Genomic DNA, 23172 nt, shown 5'->3' with positions numbered 1-23172 from the left:
ACACCACGAGCTACGGAGGCCACGGACGTTGACCGGCTGCTGGCCAAGGCTCCATTGATCAGCATTCGACTGTGCTTCCCGTCCTCACACAATCACAGTGGCATCACCTCACCTGTGACCTGTGTGGCTTGTACGGACACAGTCAATGGCTGATGCGTCTGCGGTGCAACACTCACGACGTGATTCAGGCAGTGGAGGAAGCACCAAAAAGGACAGCGCACCCTGCACAGTGCAACGAGACTTGACAAAGAACGACGCTCACGGCTCCCTCTGACACTCTGGGAAACGATCAGCTCACGGCATTGGATCGGCTGCTGTCAACGGGCAACTCTATCTGCACCTCGCGTCAACGGCACGTTGGCCCTCAATTCAGTCCTCCTACCTGTCTTGTCATCTTCCGCTAGGGCCCCGTTCGCTTCATCGCCCTTCACCCATGAGTGAATTGATCCTCCACCCGGCCAACCGACGATGCTATGGAAATGCCATTGCTGCCGCCTTGTTTCTACAAGCGGCAACGCCGAACAAACAATTCCGAGGTGGAAGCCGCCCACTGGTAGCCTCGGTCGATAAAACTTAATAAGCCCTTGGCCGCGATGAAAACCTGGCTTTCTCGACCCTTACCATGATGCCAAGTCCACAATGGGCTGGGGTAGAGTCAGGGCCACCACTCTCACCACTGACCAGACCCTTCGGAGTTTTCAAGCCGCCCCCTACCACCGCAGTTAGAGCCCCACGAGCCAGGACTAGAGCAGCCATTAATAAGTCGCCTGTTGCGCAAGGTTTCGATCGCAAGTTGCCGCAGATCTGCCATGGTACATTAGCAAACGCAAGGATGAAAATCTTCTCGTACGGGCTCCAGTCGATAACGGATCCAGTGCCCAGACACCTGCAGCTAGCGTGGTACTCTATGCGAGTTGCTTGACGGCGAGAACAGACCATTCGTAGCTGCGACGTCGCTTTTCACGCCTGGATAGGCACTGAGCTGCTAACAACAGTCGGCTCAACAAAACCAAACGAGCTATCGCAGATTCGCACACCAGGCGAAGCCCCTCGTCCGATGGATTGCATCTTCGCTACAGTACAAATCCCGCTACGAACTGCAGATAGACAAAGCCACCATTGGCAATGGCCGGCTTTGCCTGGCCCTGTCGTGCCTGGGGCCCTGGGCTTCTGGCGCAGAACGACCTGATGTTCCCGATGCTCCTCTCCCCCCACAAGCGTGGAGACTACCTGCGTCCGGATTGTCTTCTTGCAGACCCCGCCACTGCCAGGCCCTGAGCCTCGAGGGGCTCTACTGCATTGCTGTTGGCTGTATCGGCATTCCGAGGCACCAAGGTGCCCAGAGCTATTCGTATCTCGGATGGATATCGACTGTCGTCGATGCCGATTGCGTAGGCAAGGCCGGACTACGGTGCGCGATACTGCCATATTCACGGTGGACGGGTCATACGGCACAGTGGAGAATATCTCGCGGGAATAGTTTCTTCCTGGCGGATCGCTGAATCGTGTGCCAATGATCCGACGGCCTGCTGTCACGGTTGTTACCCTCCCGGTGGTTGGTTGAATGTCCAACCACAGGCTCACAGTACAAGGTGGATCGTGGAAAGCTGGTGCAAAGACCATTGCGAGGCTTCAGCAGATCTCCCTCCTCTAGCTCGAACAATGAGGGGGGGCAATGGGTGCACAGCCCTCAATCTGTCAAACGAACCAGTTGCAGATGACGAAACAAGTCGCAGTACAGGGTCCAGGCATGTTCGACGAAGAGCCGAGCTTGACGCGGTACGGCCAGCGGCCAGCGGCGACTTAACACGACGAGTTATTCCCCACCCGTATCACGGATAATGTCTGGAGGTGCGTCGCGATATTGAAAGGTTGTTGCCAACCAAGGTATATCCCGACACCGAAAGGCATCCCATTATCTCCTGCTTTGACCGACCGATCAACGTCGCAAGCGGGAGTCTCTCTTAGCCCTTCATTGCCGCGAACGCACGTCTCTCCAATTGGCTTTGCCTGCAAATAAGGCACATCAGATCTGCGTCAGTTCCCCGATCGATGTCGCTTGTTCCCAGTACACCCGTTCACGGCCGTGGCCAGACCCTTGCACACGCCAATTTCTCTATCAAAAAGACGCCAGACTCCAGGCATCTCAGTCTGTAGTTGGTCCAACATGTCCACTCCGAAAGGCACCGTCTCTGATGGCGAGTTGTGCCACTTGCCTCGTCTCGGATACCTGCATTCATGGCATAACGTCTTGCACATCATCTCGCATACTATACTTCTGACCGTTCATGTTTCTCCAACTATGACCCTCCTCGACGGAATGCCATGACGCCGCCGGACCCTACACGGACCTGACATTTGATGGGTTTCTAGAGAAATCGCGGTGACAAGTGGCATGAAGCATTTATCCGCCGAAGCCGATGTTGTACGAAGCTTTGAGTTCGATACTACGGAGCCGTTTGTCTCGTTTGAGATGCGAACCTCGTGCCAGAGTGAATCAACCACATACCAACATGCCAGCCAAATTCGACCGACATTGAGCGGAGCAGCAGAAGGCCAACGAATTGTCCGGCAGCAATGCGGGCGAGAGTCATTTTTCCCACGATCATTGGTGCAGGTCAAGGGGAACCGGCAAGGGGCTGCTCAGGCACAGTTGTGTCTTCCCGCCATCCCGCATGCCCATTGCACGGCAAAAGAAACCTGCTGCAAGCCATTCCCTGGATTTCGAATGTGCGGTGTGAGATTCTCGTCTGAAAGAAAACGCCTTCGTAGGGCCGTCAACCAATCATGCCGCATCCCATGTTGGCCGTTGGCGGGATTCGTCCGACGACTCTCTATGCCTACTATCTACCTTGCATTACGTGATGCAAGTAATGCTTCTGGACCGTTAGGAGAGACAGGAGGCTAATCGAGACTCGTGGCTGTCACCTCGAAGCATTGGCTCGAAAACAGTTGGTTTGGTACCTGACAATCGACAATTGGCTGATCTGTGTGAACCGTCTCGATTGATTTGGTCGGGACTCAAGTTGATACTTGGTCAAGTCACAGGCGAGACGCAAACCCTCAATTGATTGAAGACGGGGCCAATTGAGGGTCGTTAACCCCTCCTCAACCCCTCCTCCGTCGGACGCGGGGCACGGAACTCTCTCCCAAGCCCTGCCCAACTTACGACTGCAATTCGTCTCTCTGACAACCAACTTGACGGAATCACGATATTGCTAGTTTCGCGGGAACTTGGCGACAGAGATGTCGATGCCAATGCCTGGCATCGAAGGACGTTCCTAGCCGAACCTAGCCCGAGGTCTGATCACTTGATGGCCTCAAAGCTATAACGGCGCCATCCGCCTCTAGTGAGGGTGCTCGGATCTCTCGAGATCTTGACCGCTTGTTACCCCCTCAAGTGGTGTGTGGTCCAAGCTGCGCAGCCACCTCAAAGGGGTTCAAGAATGCCACCATTCCATTCAGAAACGGACCAAAATACCCAGTGTGGTGGGTTTTGTGAAGGCATTTGCAAGGTCTATTCTCCGCGCAGCTGGAATGCTGCTGAAGATAATTTGCATACCTTTCCTTCAGGATTCTTGACACATGAACGTCTGTCTGCTTCCTTGGCCATGCAGGGACGCACAGCGCTGCGCTGGCTCCAATGGTAATCCCAGGCGCTATTGACCGCTCTCTCTCTCTCTTTCACTATGCACTATGCGGAAAAACTTGTATGCCGCAGGTGGTGTGAGTGGGCAGGCTTGTAACTAGTCACACCATCAAGGCAACTATTATTTGCCTGCTCCGTGCTAATTGAAGTGAATTGACTCGAGATTTGTCCGCACTTGTGTGTTGTCATGAAACTGGAAGAAATGGATGTTGCGTCATTCTCATACGGCACTATGCGCTTCCAATTCATTCCAGAGAAAATAAGTCCGAGAGGCCCGGTGATATGACCCAGGCATCCGAGAAATGTCGGTTGGACTTGTGATGAGTCAACCTTGTGAGTGGCAGCCCGGTTGCCCTCGAAGACCTGGAGAGCTCTCGAGGCCGGTGTCCAACATGGCAGAGCGACCTGAGCTGTGGGTGTTATGCTCGTGGTCGTACAATGAGTTGAGCATCATGGCTAGCAGGTATACCTGATGCTTCGCCAGTCCAGAGCGTTGACTGCCAATGGATTTCGTGACATTGATGCTGTTACTCGCAACTAAGTTCCGTCTTCGCCTTTTGAGTAGTTCGCACATTCATTTCCTGTCCCCAGGCCTCATTGTTGTCTTCACCTTGGTTCCAGGTGCCTTTGAAGATGGTTGTGGGAGCATCGGAGGTGGCTCGGCTTGTCAATGTTTGTTTCTATAACATCCTTTGAATCACCGGACCTGGATCCAGCTTGATCCATCATCGTTGTTTCAAAATAGCTACATCATATTTCCTTCTCTTCTCGGTCCATCTACAAACTTACCTCGTCCGTCCCTCGAGTCCAGTCGAGGCGGCCATGTCTGAACTCGAGATTCTCCCGTAAAATTGGACCCGCCGAGGTTCTATACACCAAGAGGATATGTAGAATGTGGATGGATTTTTGCGAGAACGACTTCATCCGGCACTTGGCTCAGATGCTATTGCGCTATGAAATCGCTAGATGTCGTGTATAATTAGACATCGTTGTCGGAGTTGAGGTTTATAGCGAACATAGTTTGTCCCTGGCCCGAGCGGCTGATCGGATGGAGTAGAGTTGCCGCTTTGCAGACGTCTGTTTGTGATATGGGAAACTCTATTCTTGCATGATGGGTATCTTTGCCGTGGTATCCGCCGACTGTTCAGTCTGTGAGGGTTGATGCTGCTCGAGATTGGTTCGGTTTGATGGCTGTTGGCCCGTCGTGCTCTGCTTAGTATGGACGGTTTGGAGGGCTTGGCCATGTCGCTATGGCGGCTTTAGCTTTGGTGGTGTGAAGAGCAAGTCTGATTAATTTATTAAGGGTGGAATAGCTCTATTGAGGGTCTTGAGATGGAATGAAACGTAGATTGAGACATGTTCCGTGGCGAGAGTCTGTCACGGGCGATGGATCACCACTTTGGTCCTTTGAATCATGAAGAGACGGCCCTGGATAGTGGCTTGCCAACCCTGGCCACGAATAACCAAGCACACCCTATAGACCAACCATGTGCCAACGAAAATATCCAAGTCATGGGAACAATCATTGACCTCGTCACTGAGAACATAATCGAGTCCCTAGTGGAGTTAGCAGTCAGTCTATCGAAGGTTTCAGCTGTCTCACCTGTCTCTTCCAATTCATCCATACCTAGACGTTCGCAACCTTCAATGAAGAATCTTTGGATCTGTCAGCATCGAGTCATCTACAGCATACACTTCCAATACAAAGCTGGTGATCGCGACTACTCAATGGAACATGCTGAATATTGGTAGTCTTGACTACCTTAGTTCATCGGCGCAAGCCCGACATTATACCTATACAAGTAGGCAAACCGCACGCCAAACCGGGGATTTTACCAGACATATCATCTCATATTATCTCAGGCCGTACCCATTATCGACCTGGGTGAGCCCCTGATCACATTTCAATGGCCTCCTGAACGGCTCGTAGAATCCACCATTGAAGCTATGGGTATGATGTTATCTCAGTATTCCATCTGGCGGCTGTTTAAGACGGTTCATCCATCGAATCCAATTGAGGAACTTCAGGCTACATAAGACAGTTACAGTGTCCTATGAAGAATCTGAGAATGCCAGTTGATCTAGACCCGGATCAATGAAATGCAAAACCTTCGAATCAGAGTATTGCGAGAGCCAAGTGGCCCCCGCATTATATCCAAAGGCCTGGAGTAAAGCCTAGACTACTTCCAAGCCTTTTATTCAGAGTGTGCCCCCTTGAATTGATGTCGCTTTGATGGATTTCTGAAGAGCATTCAGACAAGTGGGTAATGAAATTGGATATGCTGTTTCACATAAGTAGTTCCTGTCTATTTCGATCGCTAAGCTCAGGGGCTTCTGATTTTGGAGGAACCGGTAATTGTGAAGCATTCGAAGACAAGCTCACTATCTGGAGTGTCTGCGAACTTTCGTTATTTTATGTGTCGGTTCCGAACCTCTACGTTGGACCTCTCTAGGACATTTAAGAGGGGAACCGTCGTCTGGACGGTCAACAGACGAATCATTTGCTCTTGTGTAGAGAAGAATCTCGGCATCACTCCTTTCGAAAAAAAAGAAAAAAAGAGTATATTACAGGTTTCTTGCGTCCGCAGATGCAATTTACCATCATCTCGGCCGAAGTCTTCAAGGGATGTCGTTGAAGATGGACATGGTGATGGGATGTCTGGTGATGAGGGATCCGGGGCTTACTAATAGCGGGAGACGAGAACAGCCAATCAATCTAGACATGCCCCATTTTTATGAACTTCCTCTCTTAGGCGCATTATGGCAAGTAGGAAGAGCCCGTCTCATCATCGTTACTGCCCAAAGCGAATATCTTTCCAACTAAGACATCTTGTTGGTTTTCAAACATCAGATTCTGAAAACATCGTTGAAACATGGGAGTCTGAGTCTTTCTTGACGTCTCATAAAGCTCGCATCCCACAATCTGCCTCCGAGTGAGATGAGACCCCGCATCAAACCTCTCAAGCGCCGTACCAAAGTCACCTTCATCAAGCGCGCAGCAAGTATGGCTGCATCGGCCCAGACCGGGTCGCCGCAACGCTCCGACAGCGACGTGGACGAGGAATTCATCGACGACCTGAGTGATTTGGGAATCGAAGGAATCGAGACGAACAGTACCGTGCCAGAACTTTTCACGGCGTCTCCACCTGTGCGCGATACGCTTCCGACTGCCACTTCATATGCTCAGGATGCTACGGTGCGGGAGTGTGTCCCGTTGCTGGCTGCCACGGACAGCGACATCGATCACAACGCCCACGGAGTACCCTCACTGCTCCGTGATAACCACATCAAATTTCTCCAGAAGCAGCTCGGAAGGTTCCCGGCCCCGTATGTGGCTGCCGACGCGAGTCGGCCATGGTTCCTGTATTGGTCTCTCAACGCCCTGGCTCTGCTCGGCTACGACACGGCAGTGTACCGGGAAGACCTGATAAAGACAGTGCGTACAATGCAGAACCCTTCCGGTGGCATCGGGGGCGGACACGGACAGGACTCTCACCTTGCCACAACCTACGCCGTTGTTCTCGCCCTTGCCATCGTCGGCGGTGAGGATGCATACGAGGTGATAGATAGGAAAGCCATGTGGAAATGGCTCTGCTCTCTCAAGCAACCCAGTGGCGGGATTCAGATGGCCCTGGGCGGAGAGGTAGATGTCAGGTGGGTTGACACCAGCCCCCCCTCCTCGATTCTCTCTCTCTCTCTCTCTCGGTTTGCGCCATAGTTCTGACAGGTCTCTAGGGGAGCATACTGTGCAGCCGTAATTGTAACCCTACTGAACCTGCCTCTGGACCTCTCAACCGACTCGCCGGCGTGGACGCCTGAGCGGCCCACGCTCTTCACTGGATTGGCTGATTATGTACGCAGATGTAAGTCATACCTTAGCCTGGTTGCCTCGCCGTCGCTCACCAATAGGCCAAACGTTTGAGGGTGGAATATCGGGAAAGCCGGATGGTGAAGCGCATGGAGCCTATGCTTTCTGCGCTTTGGGCTGCCTCTCGATCCTGGACACTCCGCATCGCATCATTCCCAAGTACGTATCCCGCCGCGTTCGTCCACTAAGGGGTTGACATGAAAGCAGCGCATACTGACTGCTTCGTCCGATGACAGGTACCTCGACGTGCCACGACTTATCTCTTGGCTCTCGTCACGGCAGTACGCTCCGGAGGGTGGCTTCAGTGGCCGCACAAATAAGCTCGTCGACGGCTGCTACAGCCATTGGGTCGGTGGGTGTTGGCCCTTGATCGACGCTGTACTGAAAGGCGCAATTGAGCTCGAGGATCAACCGAACGAGGCGAGCTTCACTCCCCATCAGGGCAGTCTTTACAGTCGTGAGGGGCTGATTCGATACATCTTGTGTTGCGGTCAAGACCGGTCCAAACGTGGCGGTCTTCGCGACAAGCCCAGCAGGTGAGATGGCCATGATGATAGAAGCTTCCTGATCTGGATGGTTTGTTGCTGACTCGAGTGATAGGCCGTCGGATGCGTACCACACTTGCTACGTCCTCTCAGGACTGAGCTCTGCGCAGCACCAGTGGGATCTCACATATGTCAACGAAGATGAGACGATCCTATCGGAGCCAAAGTGGGTGGCGTCGCCTTGTGCCGAAGGAACACAGGTATTCAACGAGGAGGACCGCGTCGGGACGATCCACCCCGTCTACACCATCCCTCAAGAAAGCGTCGACGACATGAAGGCGTACTTTGCGTCGAAACAGGGATTTTAGCCCGCCACCAGGCCGCCTGAAGGCGACCGCCCCCCCCCCTATGTATATATGGAGGAAGAACGTCGAAATCCCGTATCACGTGGTCCGCGCGAAAAGGGGCACTGTGATGGCGGAGACCTTCCGAAATGAACTCGGCGATGGGAAACGTGCCATGCATGCTTACTGACGGCCCCAATCATGAGGAAGGGTGGGATCGCGGAGCGAACACGACGGGCCTGCAGCTTCGAGCCCGGGGCGAAGAGATCTCAGACAGGGATCGTATGTGCGAGCTTTTGAACAACTCATCACGGCAATATGGCGGCGGCGCAGGAGACTTTGTGTGGATATGCATGTTGAAAGCTCCCAGGCTGGGTCTCCCGAAAGGTCGAGTTGCATTTGAAATCCGTGCGCCAGCTGCAGCACGCGAAACGGCATGCAACTTGTTTACTGGGAGGAAGAGGGAGGTGTTATGGCAGCAGGAGGTAATACATTTCGAACAAATGTTTCTGGTCCAGGCCAGAGCAAGCCGGCCGAGCAGGCAGAACCAGTCGGCATCCAGTGTTGCCCTTTGAACATCCCACCGCAAATGGGACAACATGTTTCTTTAAAAACAGCGCTGAACGGTTGGGACTACGCATCTTCCGAAAGCAAGGGTCCCCTTTGCTGTTTATTCTGGCTTCTCGGCACCACGACGCGGCGGCTGTGGCGAGCGAATGCACATCATCAATTCTCCCACTCTACCAAGAACCAGACCAATCTAAAGAGACATTGGAGACCTGTAACACGCCACTTTGATGCCTCTGCCGTGCCACTCTCGTGTGGCCGGCTGTTCTTCCACGCGTGTGTCTTTTGGGGGCTAGGTAGTTGGAACGGTTAAGAAACGAAACTTGGATGCTTGTCTTGGGATGGCAGGTCTGAGACACAAGGCAGAGACAATTTTGAGACAGGTTGCTCAGTCCAGCCCTGAGCCGGCCAAAAAAGGCACAGAGAAGCTAGATCGACGCGAGCTGTGGGTGTGTAGTAGGTGTAGGCGTGTGTGCGGATAGCTTAGGCGTGGGCGAACAGGCTGAGGAAGAGAGAGACAGAGACATGTCTGCCTACTGCGAGTCCGCGGTGGATTATCCCAGCAGACTGACCTAACCCATGGCGGCCACGCGAGGTTCGATTGGTGCATCTCGCCTTACAGCAGCGCCGCAGGGCCTGGGCGCAGATGTCTTTGCTGTCATACATAGCCACCTACTGCGGTAGACGCAAGTGTGCCCCTCTTTTTTATCGATATTCCTCTTTGGAGTTGTTTTGATATCAGAAAAGAATTACCCGGGAAGGGAGGTCATGTCATGGGCCGCTTGGTATGGCCGGGCAGTGTCCTGATTGAAATCGATCTGCCTACTCATTGTTGGGAAGGACGCGTCGTCGTGGTCTGCTCGAACGGGCACCGGGCAACGAGATGATTGCTCCAGACTTTGGATCTGGATCCGCCAGGTGAACTCGAGCCGTGATGATGAAAATTCAATGGGCCCTCCTTCAGCAGGCGGGAAATGATAGAACAGCGGTCTGGTCTGGGTGGTAAAATAATGTGGTGCGGCCTCAGGTTTCCAAGAGAGGTCAGCGGCCGGCCGGCCTCATTCCCCCATTGTCAAAGGTCCGGTGAACCTTCATCAACACTGACGAACCCTCCTCTATCTTCCGTTCAGATCGGAGGTGGCTCTGTCCAATGGCATCCCACCACTGGATGCAAATGACGTTGAAAGAAGGCCAGGTGTGTTGTCTTCTTCGAAATGGAGGGGCAGGGATGAGATGTGGCAGAGAGGGAGCCGGAGAGAGAGGGCGAGACGGAGGGGTCCATGATGTCTCTTTTTTGGTGTGCCCCTCACACCCCTCATCGAAAGAGCTACCCTGCCGGCTCAGCTCCAAGACGGGGTACGAATACAGATTACAGTACATGGCACACAAGGGGGACGCCAGCGTAATCACAAACTTGTATTCCCGAGCCACCGGATCCCGCAGGCCATGGTTCACAAAAAGCCCCGGGCTATGGATGCTGGCTTTGGGAGGACACGCACTGGTTTCGTTCCACAGCTGGCTTCTTTCTGTACTACAAGATGTGTCTGGAGAGACAAGAGACTGTATGGAGAGATTGACGGTGAGAGACACCTCGGCACGGTCATTGTATCACTTCTATGATTTCTGTTTAGCCGCGTTAAACCGGGGATTTATTGTAAGACAAATGAAGCTCGGTGGAGTCGTCTCTTAGGCCAAGGCAGGGCTGGAGAGAGACTTGGATAATAATAACAATAAGTGCTCAAGAGAGCTCTGTCTCGGAAGCAGTTCCGGACGTAGTGAGGATATCTCCACTTTAGTATCACTACGAATACAGAGCCTACACAGAAAGGGTCCGTCGTTGGCACACGGAATCTTGGTTGACTAGGGGTCTTCCGATGCCCACTCGCTTGGCAAGCGAAGAGTTCAAATCAGATGATTTTGGTGAGGCAGGCGGGTATAGACAGGATTCCTAGGAGGTGTACATACATAGTCCGTTCATTTATCCCATCTCTCATTCGATGTCAGCCAAAGTAATGTGTCATGGCCAAAATACATGAGACGAAAAGAGTCCCATCGGCTTTTTGGATAGGGTCTACCGTCTATCAAAAAAGTCAGGTCACGCCAACAGACATGCGGACGCCCCTCCATCGTCCCCGCTTCGTGAGAGCCGGCCGCTGGAGTGGAGCAAAGTGTGGAGAGTGAAAGAAGTAAGAGAGAGGGAAAAGCTGGAATTGATCATTGATCCAGATGACAGGGTTCCAGAAAGAGGTCAATTGACGAATCACATTTGGGGACGGCTTCTACGGCGAGCGCTAAGAGACTAAGAGCTAGCTCTGTCAGGTCGGGCAAGAGACGTTTGGCTTTTTCTTTGGTAGCAGCACCAGTTAGCAGCACCCTTTTTGCTCTACTCTGCAGTAGCTTGGTGAGACTTTCTCAGGGAAAGACCATGGAGGTAAGGCAATCGGCGCTGGGCGGCATCACCTGCTCAGGTTGAACTAGGTGAGGTGGTGAGATGCCTGCCGCAATCGAGCAATGGTTGTGAGTGGCTTTGTAGATGAGGTAGATGAGATGAGTGACACGGCGAGTGAGTGAGAGTAACGGATGTGAATGAGGGTGAGCGAATGCATGATTGAGTGTAAAAGTCATTGGTGAGAGAAGTGAGTGAATGACATCGTTGGCGCCTTCCACGGTGCTTCGAGATTGATTCGGGAAGGAAGCCACGGGCGATTCGCTGACTGACACGACCCCTTGCGGCAAGCTGCAAGCTGCACGCCGCCAACCTCCTCTTTGCTTCTCATCTTGTTGACGGCTCCCCATGCTCCGTGGAGAACCAAGCAGCAGTACCACTACTCCGTAGCAGTAGCAACGACGAGCTACGAGCTACGAGCTACCTTAACGACAAGTCATCAATAACAAGAAAAGAGTTGGCCCGCGGTAATCTTGCCGTGGCTCGACCTCTGCGCGCATGACCTTATCTGACTCTGCTTTTCTCACCTGCATTGACAGATCGCGGTTGCGAACGGCCAGGTACCACAGTACCCGCCTCTCTCTCCTACTTCGATTTCCTAGCCTTTACGAAGGGTGTATTTACCAATTGGCTTACAAGACTCAAGGCAGAGGCACAAATACCTGAGATATCAGGGTGGGTTACTGAGAGAGAGACACACACACATTCGCACATACGCATACATGCACACACACACACATGAAGAGAGATCGAGAGAGAAAGAGAGAGAGAGAGACGCGGCAAAGATGGGCGAGGGGTGTGGAAAGCAGAAAAAAGGCCAGTGCATTGCATGTCAAGAGAGAACACCCTGCCTTTTGGATCGAGGTCTCGCCGGGCTTGGTTTCCTGATTTCCCTTGGATTACCTTCCAGGTTCATCAAAGCAACACCGTCGAGCGGCACTGCCAGCTCATCATTGCATGGTGTGGTCTGCGTCCCAAGGGCCTGCGCTTGCTTTGGCCCGGCCTAGTTGCAACTTGTGCGTTTTCGCGCGCGCCCGCTTGCACCAGCCAGCCGTTGCGCTGCGTCTGCCTGCCTGCTGCTGCTGCTGCTGCTGCTGCTGCTGCTGCTGCTGCTGCTGGTCCTTACTTGTTGTAGGTATGTCTACTTGCTGCTACTACATGTTATTGCTGCTGCTGCTGCTGCTGCCAAAGGTCTCCATGGATCCGTACTGATGCACCGGCACCCACATCACCAACCCACGTCCAAGGTATCCGTACCCGTCATGTCATGTCCGTGGTGCGGAGTACGTACTGATTCTCTCTCAGGTACCTTACCTAGGTAGGTACCTTACTGCCTCCAGATGGCTCTTTCCCACTGCGAGTACCCAAGATACGTACTGAACTTACGTGATTGTGCAAGTACCCATGTTTCTTCGTCTCCTCCTCTGCACCACCACGTCGTCCGCCTCCTCTTCCGACAACCAACAACATACGAAATGGAGACGATGGGGACATCGACATCGACGACGGCTACAACAACTTGTAATTACCGCTCACCTCGTACGGCGGATACTCGACAACAACCGAGGTCACGTTCGTCTCGTTTCCCCACGCCCACCATCCACCAACTACGGAACAACAGCACGACACAGAATACACAATATCAACCACTCCAACGTCTTGTTCGAACCCTCCGATAGCCTCCTGTCCCCCTCCATCGGAGGTACCTGACCTTACCTGACCTCACCACGCATTCACGGCCTTTTCAATGCATACAGACCTAGGTATTCACCGTCCTCACACCCCTCTCGGTGGTGTCGCCGTCGTTGTCCGTTTTCGGCCATCTAACGGTCTGCATTCGCGTGGCTTTATTTTTTCTTCTCCCCCTCCTCCTCTTATCCTGCCCCTCCACACTCGCCGCCATCATCGCTTTAGTTATTTAACTTTTGCCTCACCTTACAGCAGGAGAGAGGGTCCTTTTTCGATCTAGGTAGTCTGCGGCGAACACTGTAACTCTCGCAATATACCAGAGAGAGGGGAAGTGGACAGAGGGACATGCTTCTTGCATATGGAGAAGCGAGATATAATTTGTCTGCGGAGCCGATTACAGCGTACCTCCTCCCTATCGATTCCATGCTGCTCATCCCACTCCGACGTGAGAAAGCAACATTGGCTCGGGTTCTCAAAGTCAGAGAGGGGGAAGCTATTCCATGTTGATGGATCTCGCCGCCCCCGTCGAACCCACTCTCAAAGCCATCTCTCGGCGTTCAGAGTGTTCATGCACGTCGTCTGCTACCCTCTTAGCTCACGGTGACAAGACTTGAGAGATGACCTCTTCACCGACCTTGCAATCCTGCCCGCGGGGGACGATGCCGTCTGCCGGGGGCCCTTGAACCTCGAACGGAGGCCCGCCGTTCGGTCACCAGTGCCACCGACTTCACCTTATTCCCTGGCGACCGTCGCCCCCATCATTCATGGGATTTGAAAATCAGTAATGGCAGAACCCTGGGAGTTGCAGCCGCCGCACCATGAACAACCTTAGAGATCCAGCGTCTCGCCGTTGACTATCGCTCGCTCGCTCTCGTCTATCCTTCGTCGCTCATCGCTCCGGGGGTCTCTATTTTAGGCGGCACCCTGGCTCGCACTCTGAGCCAACGAACGGCCGGTAGCCCAGCAAGCGCTGATTTGCCGCTCTAGGGCGGTACCTTGATCCGTCACCGCAACGAGCCCAGTCTGTATCTGTACCGGAGTATAACTACATTCTCGCTCCCCCGGGGGGGGGGGGGGTTATCCATTTTCTATGCCGGTGATTCGCTGAGCTATTGGAGAAGGATTTCGATTTTGGCCGTCTCTGACTGGATACAATTGCTAGCCTACGAGACGACTTTGGCCGACAGGCGGTTTTGACTTTGATGATGCCGTGCGAATCGCCCGCCATCGCTGCACATCATTGGGAGCCACCGATGATCCCAAACGTGGGCCCCGGCGCCTGGCGCTGTCCTCACCCTGTCCCAGCTAGCATCGAAGCGCACGGCCAGGCCTTGCCTGACATGGCACAGACGAACGCCAATTCTTCGACTTCTAGGTTCATCGTCCTTCTCTCTTGGTATCACAATGTCACCTTCCAAGTTGCCGGAGACGCTTTACATCGTACGGATACCTCCTCTTCTTCATGGTTCCAATCCCCCAACCTCGGGTCCCGCAACACAAGCGAGCAGCAAGCAGCAGCAGGATGGGTCATGGGTGGCATGGTGAATTCAATCTCGACGTTTGGCTTGGTTTGGGGGGTCCTCTTCTGCTCAACTCCGAGTCCGAACCCACCGCATGCGTCCTGCTGCCCCCGCAGAGACGCTCATTGACCGCAGTCAATAAATGCACGCAAGCCTAAAGTAGCGAGCAATGTACATGGCCTCATACGTACATACATGACGATGGATGGCATATCTCAACAACAACATATTGGCGCTCGGCCTGTGACAAAACGACCAACAATGAGCGGTGGAAACATTGGACAACACCAGCGACGGTGACAATGACAGCAACAGTACCATGGAGCCGACAAAGACGGCACGTCTACGGTCTGACAGGTTGCTGAGGAATTGTCCACAAGTGCCAACCGGCCCTTTACTCGATAGTTGATTACAGGTGCAGTAGTCGCCGCTAACACGAAAAATTTAGGGCATCGATTTCGCATCAGTCATCCTTTGTCTCTTTCTCTCTTCTCCGCGGTCACTGGATAGGGCATTCCTATACACTACTAGGCACATCCCTCTTCGGAGGAGCCAGAAAAGCAAATAAGCATGCTCTGGCGTTTTGACTCGCCGCCAGCCCGAAACAATTCAATCAAAGGCCATGGAAGCCCGGACTCGGGACCAGCGTATCCCGCACGTCAAGTAAACTCTTCGACGAGAGTTACTTGGCAGATTCTTCGATCAAGTAACAGCAACGTGCCAGACCTCTTGTGCGCCGCCGGAGGAGGACCAGCTCGCCTCGCCAGATTGGGGTCCTACATGTCCGTATGGTTCCATTTTGCCACCGGCTTTGCAGATTTGCAGCCCTCGTCAAGTCTCTTCCTCTTTTTTGTTTTTCTCTCAGTCCTTTTCGTCTCACAATTCGCCCTCGACATTTCTGCTGTAGCCCCAGAGAAGCTAAGGCAGCCCGCTATGCGACCCGGCGGGCCACATGGTCGGAGAGACTTCGTCCAAAGTTTCGGCCATGTACGTATGTACCAGAGGCGCGCGCCTTTGCTTGTGACGATGATGTCGTGGGCAAACCACAAGCTGGGCCCAAAACAGAATAAAGTGTAAGTCGGTCGATGTTCGGCGGCACGACCGGCGGCAGCACAGATTACATTTCGAAAAGTCGAAGTGCCCTAGAAGGAGAAGCTTGAACGGGACCGTCAAGCGCCACGAGCAGCGACAAGCTCTGTGGCTCCTCCTACGCATCTGAAGACCGAAGCATGTCGGACCTTGCGGTCAAGTCCCGTACGGGGCAACGTTATCGAGATACCTCGTCGATTCTCCAGTCCAGGCCTCGATACTCATCTGCTACAGGTCAGACTCTCCAACGAACGACCGGGCCTCGAGATGAGCGACCAGGGGACTGGGCCAGCAAGACTGGAGAGAGTGGGAGACTAATGGACGAGCAGGGGACCTTTCCCTCCAAGTCTCAGCAGCAGAGAGACAGATCTTCGTCCGCCCATCCCTGGCCCTGGGGCCCTTGCTCAGCGATGATGCTGGTACCCCCCTCCCCCCCTCTTCAGTGTGTCGTTGTGGAGCTGTCTAGTCTCCAGCGGTTTTTATCAACTGGCAACGAGGCGAGCCAACGCAGCAAAGCATGGGTCACACTCTTTCGAGAGCCGCATCGCCGCTTGCATCTCGAACCAAAAAGAATTAAGAGAGAGAGGGAAAAAAAAAAGAAGGGGACATTGAGAGAAGCGCCCCCATTGTCATTGTGCACTTCTTCCCGCAGTGCCCGTTTTTTTTTCTTCCTCTCTTGCTCTCTCCCCCTGTCGGTTCGGCGTCTGGCTTTCCATGTTCACGTCCCTGCCCAGACTCCAGAGATGCAGCAGACTGACCGAACAGACGGACAGAAACGCCCTGTATGTCGCTTGCTTGTTGACCTTTTCCTCGTTCGTCTGTCTTCTCCTCCTCCTAGCCAAGGTAGTGAGGTACACAGCTCCATTCCCCTCTTTCTTGCCTGGTCCCTCATTTCCTTTTCCTGCCGCTGCCGTTGCCGCCGAAGCTCTCCAATACCACATACTGCTACGGATAGTGTCGATGTTATGTCCAAGTACCTTTACCAAGTTGATGCTGGACCTGGACCTAGACTTGAACTTGGACTTGGACTTGAACTTGTTGTTGCTTGACCACCACCACCACCCTCTCCACCCCTCCCCCCTTGCCCCCGCACTAGTTCCGTTGACAAGCCCAGAAGCACGAGAGAGAGAAAGAAAAAAAAGAGAAAGGCACCTCTTTTTTTTTCTGCAATAAAGCAGACACATGTCTCTCCGTTCATGGCTCAGATGCTTTCCTGCAACCCGAGAGACGGAAGCCCTGGATACGTAGCTTAACTTACAACACCACCCACCCACACACACCACCTTCAATACTCCGTACACGCACACACGCACAACACAACTCACCCACACACTCACAAGTAACAACACATCAACACCCCTTCCACCGACTTTCTTCATCTTGTCCCCCCATACCTCTTCAGGCTTTTACTTCTCCAACCTGGGAACCACGAAAACATCGAGAACCTTAGCCGATTCCAGCTCACTTTCTCCTACCTTACATCTCGTTGAACAACTCATACCTTACATACTTGCCTACCCTCGACCACGCCCCGGATTTCTGCCCTACGCCTTACATACGACCCTCCCAGCATTGCTTTGGCGCGTGGTGCGTAGAGTGCGTGCCAGCTCAGCCCAGCCCATCCCATCCCATCACATCCCCGACCACAGATCTCTCTGCTCGCCTCACCGTTGGGCTCGATTGCATCTCACGGCGTCCGCATCTTTGGTCCCCTTGTCTGGATAGGAATCAACCCTCGTCGCATTGCTTCACTTTTTCTTCCTTCTTGCTCTGAGACAACTTCTCTCCCCTGCTACGGTCTTTCCCGTCTCCCCCGCCTGGATCTGGACCTGCATCTCAGAACCACCACCGCTTCTCTTAATCGACCCATTGGGAATAACTGCCAACATGGGCGGCTTCTACATGCAGTACCTCGAGAGTAAGTCATCAATTGAGTTTTGTAGATGGATTGTTGGAGCCCAATGCTTCCCTGAACCTCGTCATCGCCATTGTCGGTATAAGTGGGGCTGTCCATGATGACCTGGAGAACTGGGTCAGATCGTGTGCCCTACCCCTGCATTCTGTCAATGGCGGGAATGACATGCGTCTCCCGTTTCGTGGTGACTCTCAACGAGTCGGGACGTGGCATTATGTCCGGGGATCGACGTCAGCTTCTCGCTGCGGCTCTCTTCAGGAACGGCATGCAGGGTTCGCAAGGGGGAAAAAGTCTGTGAGAGTGGATTGGGCTCGGATACAGATGGCATAACGTCGTTGAGAGGCGTGTATCCGCTATTCTCCCTCAGCTGTGTCATCAAGACTGGCTCAGAATGACTCACAGAAGAAGATCTGGGGCTAACCGATCCAATCTAGGTCTTTGCCGGCGACGAGGATGGAACGACCCTTCTTACGAGTGTTACCGCGATCACAGCGGCTACACCTGCTTGGTTCTGGTCAACGGACGCGAGTACCAGACGGATCTCGCGTATCAATCCGACTCGTTGGCCCAGGAAAACGCCGCCATGCGTGCCTTCATGGTGTGCCGCAACTTCTCCGTCAACGGCGGCATGCTGGCTCGCAATGGCATCGTTCAGGGGCTTCCGGCCACTGAGCCTGCTCGCCGCTCCAAGAAGAGCCGCCACACATCATCCAGTCACAGCTCGCGAGACAGCCACCGTCGATCTGGTCACCATTCGAGCAGCAGCTCTACGGCCTCTTTCGACTAAAGATAGGCAGGTAGCCTGAATCCCTGCGTTACGTGGCGGCAGGGATTCGAGACGACGACTATTATAAGGTGGAACAGCTTCGCAGCTGATTGAGCCTATGAAAGAAGACGACGCCTCCAGACGGCTGCTCTGGGAGGTCACAGGGTCAAAGAGAGATGTTGGGGGAGAAAACAAAATGGGCAAAAAGCGACGCATATTTTCCAACTGCGACGACTCTTCACGACTTAATGAACTAGAATCATGGTTTCCGCGCGGCACATCTGATTTCTGCACTTCATAACTCTTCCGGCCGGTCTCCTTCGAATTTCGGACAAAATGCGTTTCTTCTCTCGTCGCCTATTCTCGGATTCGACTTTTTTTCTCTCTTTACTTTCAAGACTTTTTGATGACCGCGCGCTTGGCTGGGATTGTACAGTACCAGTCGGGGGCTGTCCTTCATTTATCCGAACGGATCAACAACCGGAGGCGACTCTGGCCGACCGACCATCTTTCCTTTTTGACAATTCTCTCTGCATTGCGCATTTTGTTCCTCCTGCTCAGGGTACGCCCTCGACTAAGCTGGAACCACATTCTTCCTTCATTGCTTGCTCGAAAATGACGAATTACCACACAGATTGGAACATATGACGATGATGGGGCGGTTAGACTCACATGAGCTTGAGACGTGGACTCGGCATTTTGGTTTTTTCTTCATTCTCTGCTCTTGTTTTCGAGACAAAAATCAGGGGGTCATTTGGGGTGGGAGGATGGCTTAAAGACGGCCAGAAGAGCCACGCCCCCTTACGCATTGCCTCAAAAGCGAAGCATACGTTTTTTTTTTCTTCTTCTTTCTCCTGCATCTCCGACGAAATTGATGGTGCCTGGGAGAGGTTCAGCATCTCGAATTACATCTTGCTTCCTTCTCCAAGGGGGTTCATTTACGATTATTACGCTTTTCGTACGACTTTTTGGGAGGATCTAACGAGACTGGATGACGGCCTTTTGGCCAAGCTGAGGGCACGATGGATATGATGAAAGACTGGCAGAACCAAGAAAACATGACGAGAGACGTATGAAGGCAACGAGGTTGATGAGACTGTTGGTGCGAGAAGAATAGGCGAGAGAGAAGGTGGCGGGGGAGGAGGAGGAGGATGATGAATTTCTCATGATCCTACGCCTTTTTCCTATTTTACATGCGGACGCCTCTGCGACGCTCATGATGATGATAACGACCAAATTTTAACGACAAAGACTTCATGGTATGGATGGCAAGAACAAAGACGATCACAAAAGAAATAAAAACAAAACGCTTTCAAGCTCCCTTTTTGCAAAGACTGTTGAACTTTATCCTAGGTGACTATGACACAGGAGGGAGGTTGAAGGAGAAGTGATGGATCGGATGCTGCTATGGTCATCTCGTAAACTTGGGTAGAGGTTCGTGAAATTGACATTGACGTGGAGCGTTGATGGAGCCTGGTACCGGCAGCTTGCCGGATTCCCCGGAGGGTGTAGAGAGGCAGGACGGGATTCAACAGTGATGGTCGGTGGTGGAGAGCTAAGTTCCACCGGAGCCGAGGAGTCGGAAAGTGGATGATGTCTCGGCGGTTCCAATCTGACCGGCAAGGTAAGGTACTAACTAAGGTATCAGGCGGCACGGTGCTTTGCCTTGTACGCGCCCGCCATTTAGCGAGTAAGCCCACCTTGGCTTATGGTATCAGATCGTTCTGACGAACCGAGCAGGGGTACAGAGAGAAGGGAGACGGACGTGTGACAATACTTGGTATTTGCATGCTTCCGTGTTCGCGAGAAAGTATTTGAGGTACTTGTAGCTTTAGCTCGGGACGATACCGGTGCATTTGAGCAAAGTACCTTGGATAAACGTCGTAGATAAACTCAGCATGTCATCCGCATCATTCTTGTCCCTGTTCTGGACTGCCAATCCTGCCTTGCCAGTTATGCATATTCACTTTTCCTTCCGTTCTATCCTGTGTGCTCGAGCTGGATGGGAAGAGGGCGGGTGTTGTTTATTCAATCACGGGTGAGAGGATTCGCTTGGTATGTTCCGTCCATTCCAGAACATTATCCTGCCTTGATATGCATTGGCTATGCGTAAATGATCTCGCATTGCTCCACGGCGGGAGTACACTCCTGGCATCTTTGCACAGAAACCACGCAGGAGGGAGAAGATGAAATGCCTGGCTGGAAGTTTCGGATGATCTGCTGTTTGCCTTTGGTCGTTGAAAGTTTGAGTGTATCCGTGGGATGGGACGGACGGAGCGGGAGTCCGTGTGGCGTGGTGCGGATCTCGGGCCGGGGTTTATTCGGATCTTAGCACGGAAGGGTGGGGAGGACCGGGCTACCCCTTCCAGAGGTGATAACTGACGGAGGGATCCAACGGACACGGTGAGAGATCATGGCTCGACATTAGGGAAGAAAACCAAAGATGGAACTGAAGGAACCTGTCACTGCCCACTGCCTACAGGCTTACGAGACTAGTTGCAGGCTGGTATGCTGAGGAGCAGCATGAGAAGCCGAATGGCAAAAATGACCACGGCCGAAATTCGACGCCGGGCGGTCCCGGGATGTGGATTGTGGGTTTTCTTCTCATTCAAGTTTGAGGTAGCATGTCACGTTGGCTCAGTGGACCCCACTTTTCGGCGGCGTCAAGCGTTCTGGAACTGTGACTGCCTACGTTGCCCCCTACTCCATACATAGCAGAGGCTTGGGATGATGGATCGTGGGCCGGACGCGGTTGTTTGAAAGGAGAGGAGGTGAACACGTACGTCACGTCGCATGTTGAGCGATTTGAGGATCCTCTCCGCCGGGCCCATGGCACAAAGGCATTCCCCTCTCAAGGCCCCCAGCGTGGGTGGCTCAATTGACGATTTCCCTGGAAATCAATGTGGCTTTGCACAGAGGGGCGACTTTCCCTACTACTCCTCCACCCCAGCTTTCCTAGTCACGAGATGGGGATTTCTGCCGCGGCATTGGACGACGTGTAGCATGAGGTGGGATGAGCGACTCCACTAGCTGAGGCGTCAAGGCGAAATCTGTCCTGACTTGGCCATGATCATTGAGAGCTGTTGGCCTGTTGCAGCGCAATGTGGGCGAGGCGCTGCTTCTTGAACGCGCCGAGACATGCTCACCAATCGAAGAGGAAAAAGGATGCCAAGGGAGAGATGTAAGTTTTAAGGCTTGATAGCTCCAAGGAAGGGATGCGACGCTGGCATTCATCGTAATTGCGGCATGGACTCGTAAACACAACACGAGCGGCCGAGCCCTGCAGCTGAAGAAGCTCGTGTCCCGGGCGTGAGCATCCTCTTGTCTCCTCCCCAAGGCTTGATCTTCCCGGTTCCCCAGCATCTGTTCCCGTGATGCTGACGGACGGGCAGAGGTGCGCATCCATGATCCGGGGGACAAGAGGAGGCAAAAGTCGCGAATTTAGTACGGGCCCGCCGGTCAGCTGTCTTCGGATCTGTAGGGAGAGCCCTTGCAGTCTAGGTTTCGAGCGAGCCAGACTCTAGAGACAGTGGCCCCCGCGGCACATCCAGATGCGGACTTCATACGGGCGGTCCAGTATCGGCTTGCGGCGGACGACGGTCTACCGTTTTGACGTCTCTCGCCTAAGGATGGTAAAGATGCTGTGCACCGTCAATTGGCTTGCAGTTTGAAGACGAGACTGCGAGCGGCAGCGACAAGCAAGGGAGGGCGGAGGGCAGGCATGGGCAAATTCGTCAATCTCGGCAGGGGAAATTGGGGGTAAGGCTGGGTTGACGAGGCCTCGTGGAAACTCGAATGTGTTTGGCGGGATGAGGTGATGTGCTTGTGTGCCAATGCAATGTGCTATGCGCCAGGAGTTATGTTGCCATTGGGGCCGACGAGTCGCCGCAATCTCGAACTGGAACGTCGAGTCCTCAAAGTCCCCATCGTACAGCTACACCTCCACTTTTTTCTCTGTTGCGGCCATTGAGAACCTGGAAAGGCTCGGAGGGCCGAGTATAGTGCCTCTTCCATTGCCGAACGTGTTGCGAACTTGTGATGGTGTACCTAGTAGGGAGTACCGGTACCTATCCCCACACACGGATCGCCGGGAGGGTATGTATGTTTTCGTGCTTGTATGTAGCTGTTTCTGTAGTCTGGTCGGCTGTGCTCGTGCTTTCGTGCGGATAGTGGTTTTTTTGAGTTTGGAAATCGATGCTTTGTACAGATAGAGTAGAGGAGCGTACTCGGTAGGACGGGAGCGAAAGTCGAAAAGCTGGAGAAAGTGATGGGTGGCAGCCCCTGACAGCTGGGCCTTGCCTGAGCTTGGGGCTGGGCTGGGCGTTGCGGCGTAGCGTTGTTGCATGGCAGCATGGTCCTCTCCTTCCCTGGACTTTGCGACTTCTTCTTTTTTCCCTCCTCTCGTCTCGGAGCCCCACTCGAGTTGACGGGATGGGATTGGACGATGGGATCACATGGGGGCGCTGCGCACGGGGAGAGGAGGGAGGCCATTGGATGGGATTCCGCATTGGCCATGGGACGGTACGTCTTCCGGTCTACGTACCCTGAATTTTGATGAACCAGGAAAGAACATTGAACAGTCCTACCTTCCTTTGGTAATCAACAACCTCAAATCTCTCGAGTACCTCATCCAGCTACAAGAATATATCTGTCTCTAGGCTATAATTGGAACGTCAGAGTTCGAGCACCGCCAAGTTATCTAGTCCATCCGGGCAGACAACGTGGAATGGTGAATGGCTCTGATTGGGATATAAAAAAGTCTAGAACAACGTATCAAAATGCCAGACACTTTGCAGCCCAGCATGTTGGTGCTAATCCCGCCCGTTAGTGTACC

General features: G+C 53.3%; 6 protein-coding genes across 6 annotated transcripts; 3 read left to right on the top strand and 3 right to left on the bottom strand.

Moving 5' to 3' along the window:
• Positions 1 to 960: 960 nt before the first annotated feature.
• On the bottom strand, positions 961 to 1623 carry CPAR01_12501 (uncharacterized protein; the record flags this gene model as incomplete). Its single annotated transcript, XM_060496757.1, has 1 exon — positions 961 to 1623. The coding sequence occupies one exon, from the start codon at positions 1621 to 1623 to the stop codon at positions 961 to 963; it is 663 nt and encodes a 220-aa protein (XP_060344290.1).
• Positions 1624 to 6587: 4964 nt separating this feature from the next.
• CPAR01_12500 (prenyltransferase and squalene oxidase) lies at positions 6588 to 8370 on the top strand (the record flags this gene model as incomplete). The annotated part of the gene is made up of 5 exons (XM_060496756.1): positions 6588 to 7303; positions 7385 to 7512; positions 7559 to 7676; positions 7754 to 8053; positions 8118 to 8370. 5 exons carry the CDS (start codon positions 6588 to 6590, stop codon positions 8368 to 8370), a joined length of 1515 nt encoding a protein of 504 aa, XP_060344289.1.
• Positions 8371 to 14253: 5883 nt separating this feature from the next.
• CPAR01_12499 (uncharacterized protein) lies at positions 14254 to 15975 on the top strand (the record flags this gene model as incomplete). Its single annotated transcript, XM_060496755.1, has 3 exons — positions 14254 to 14589; positions 15100 to 15555; positions 15715 to 15975. The coding sequence occupies 3 exons, from the start codon at positions 14254 to 14256 to the stop codon at positions 15973 to 15975; spliced, it is 1053 nt and encodes a 350-aa protein (XP_060344288.1).
• Positions 15976 to 17544: 1569 nt separating this feature from the next.
• On the top strand, positions 17545 to 18359 carry CPAR01_12498 (uncharacterized protein; the record flags this gene model as incomplete). Its single annotated transcript, XM_060496754.1, has 2 exons — positions 17545 to 17575; positions 18007 to 18359. 2 exons carry the CDS (start codon positions 17545 to 17547, stop codon positions 18357 to 18359), a joined length of 384 nt encoding a protein of 127 aa, XP_060344287.1.
• A 2934-nt stretch (positions 18360 to 21293) lies between these two features.
• Positions 21294 to 21740, bottom strand: CPAR01_12497 (uncharacterized protein; the record flags this gene model as incomplete). Its single annotated transcript, XM_060496753.1, has 1 exon — positions 21294 to 21740. The coding sequence occupies one exon, from the start codon at positions 21738 to 21740 to the stop codon at positions 21294 to 21296; it is 447 nt and encodes a 148-aa protein (XP_060344286.1).
• Positions 21741 to 22385: 645 nt separating this feature from the next.
• CPAR01_12496 (uncharacterized protein) lies at positions 22386 to 22853 on the bottom strand (the record flags this gene model as incomplete). Its single annotated transcript, XM_060496752.1, has 1 exon — positions 22386 to 22853. The coding sequence occupies one exon, from the start codon at positions 22851 to 22853 to the stop codon at positions 22386 to 22388; it is 468 nt and encodes a 155-aa protein (XP_060344285.1).
• Between the last annotated feature and the right edge of the window lie 319 nt (positions 22854 to 23172).

This window comes from Colletotrichum paranaense (assembly GCF_030867605.1).
Source record: "Colletotrichum paranaense strain IMI 384185 chromosome Unknown Scaffold_11.1, whole genome shotgun sequence".
NCBI lineage: Eukaryota > Fungi > Ascomycota > Sordariomycetes > Glomerellales > Glomerellaceae > Colletotrichum > Colletotrichum paranaense.
The sequence above is the reverse complement of the archived record's forward strand: the minus strand, read 5'-3'. Positions and strand labels throughout refer to the sequence as shown.